The sequence below is a fragment of the Drosophila novamexicana genome, unplaced genomic scaffold, assembly GCF_003285875.2.
Source record: "Drosophila novamexicana strain 15010-1031.04,08,12 unplaced genomic scaffold, DnovRS2.1 tig00002140-arrow-arrow-pilon, whole genome shotgun sequence".
Lineage (NCBI taxonomy): Eukaryota > Metazoa > Arthropoda > Insecta > Diptera > Drosophilidae > Drosophila > Drosophila novamexicana.
Window position 1 is genome coordinate 38188 of NW_020824946.1, and position 1820 is coordinate 40007.

Below are 1820 nucleotides of genomic sequence, written 5' to 3' on the forward strand. Positions count from 1 at the left end.
ATCTTTGTTAAATCTGGTTTGTTTGCCTTGGGCACGGTTTTTGTTACTTTCAGAAATTTGCGCTCGGTCTTGCAAGGCTTTAGTGTAAGAGTTTGCAAACATGCTTCTCTCAATGCTAGCTTCTGCCTCTCTGGCAAGGGCCAGTGCGGATGGTAGATCTTTTGGTTGTGCAGGGAACACAACCGCTCTCAACGGCTTTTTAAGACCGGAGATAAAGGCGTGCAAGGCGTCGTCTCTGACCTCCCGGTTGAGCAAATCGGCGTCGTGAGACATTACAATTTTGTTAGTTACGAGCGTGAGTTTCTTTTCGACTTCATCGTAGTGTAGTGCGTATATGCCCGTACAGAATACCCTGAATTCAAATATAAAGTATGCAGCACTTTGTTGCATACAATAACAACAATAACGTAAACAAGCCCAGAGCCAGCTAATGTATTGGCTCGGTCTCAGATTACGCAGCGCGGTTCACTAGCCTCACTAGCTGACCGTTTATGCTTACGCTGCAGATCCCACGCTCCGTCTGAGCACATTGCATGAGCAACATATATGCTCACTAACACAGGCATATGCAAGCTACTCACTCTCCCTCTCTTTGTAGCTGTTAACCATTAACAGCATAAGAACATATATGTATCCATAGTCTAAGCACATAACATTGACTTTGAATAAAGACATTCGGTCAACAGAACCTAACCAGCACTGACGTGCCGATCTTCTTAATATTACATGGCGACCGTGACAAGTGTCACGAACATGTTAGGCCGGTAAAGGTGGAAAAGTGAAGGGAAAGGAAAAGTCGCGTTCTAACCGCGCTGGTCTTCAGTTTCCCGTTGGTCGTATTCACCGCCTCCTTCGTAAGGGCAACTATGCTGAACGTGTTGGTGCCGGTGCTCCTGTCTACTTGGCTGCCGTTATGGAATATTTAGCCGCTGAAGTTTTGGAGTTGGCTGGCAATGCTGCACGTGACAACAAGAAAACTAGAATTATCCCTCGCCACTTGCAATTGGCCATTCGTAACGATGAGGAGTTAAACAAACTGCTTTCGGGCGTCACCATTGCCCAGGGCGGTGTTTTACCCAACATCCAAGCAGTTCTGTTGCCCAAGAAGACGGAAAAGAAGGCATAATTTGCTAGTTATCTAAACAAAAAAAAAAGACAGCGTATGCATTTGTAAATAGTCGAAACCAGTCAGCGGCCATCAACAAGTAAAAAATAGTACGAGAGGCAAACCGCCCCTTGTACCAACGCTGGAACAAGAAGAAGTACGAGAGGCAGACCGCCCCTTGTACCAACGCTGGAAAACACCAAGGGTGAACTGACCGACAGCGCCACAGAGGGCGCACAACAAAAAAAAAATTATTATAATTATAATTATCATTAAAAAAAAAAAAAAAATTTGTAAACCTATTGTAATGCCCGACGACAATTGAGTCGACCGGCAAGACGTTTGGCCCGTAAAGCCATTCGAAATACTAGGCAGGAAAACATGTAAAATAATTTTTTATAATTCCAAGAATATAAAAAAAAAAAAATCCGATATATGTCAATAGAAACTAATGAAATAAGTAAATTTGTAAAAAATTTTGAAAATTCAGCCAAAATGGGCATTGTTGATGTAAAAACGGTAGACTCGACAGCTAATGTAATAAAAAAAGTCGAAGTCGAAAACACCGACCTTAAACTAATAACAATACTTATTGTTATAATTTTTATTATAATACTAGCGCATCTATTATACAAATTATATAAGTACCACAACAGATGCATTAAGAAGCGATACCAGAGCCAGGCAAACGACCTGGATAAAATTTAAAATAAAA

At 41.6% G+C, this 1820-nt stretch overlaps 1 protein-coding gene across 1 annotated transcript; it reads left to right on the plus strand.

Annotated features, from left to right (window-relative positions):
* Positions 1-760: 760 nt before the first annotated feature.
* LOC115768961 (histone H2A-like) lies at positions 761-1126 on the plus strand (the record flags this gene model as incomplete). Its single annotated transcript, XM_030713684.1, has 1 exon — positions 761-1126. A coding segment is annotated over one exon (366 nt), but the record flags the coding sequence as incomplete, so codon positions are not given.
* Between the last annotated feature and the right edge of the window lie 694 nt (positions 1127-1820).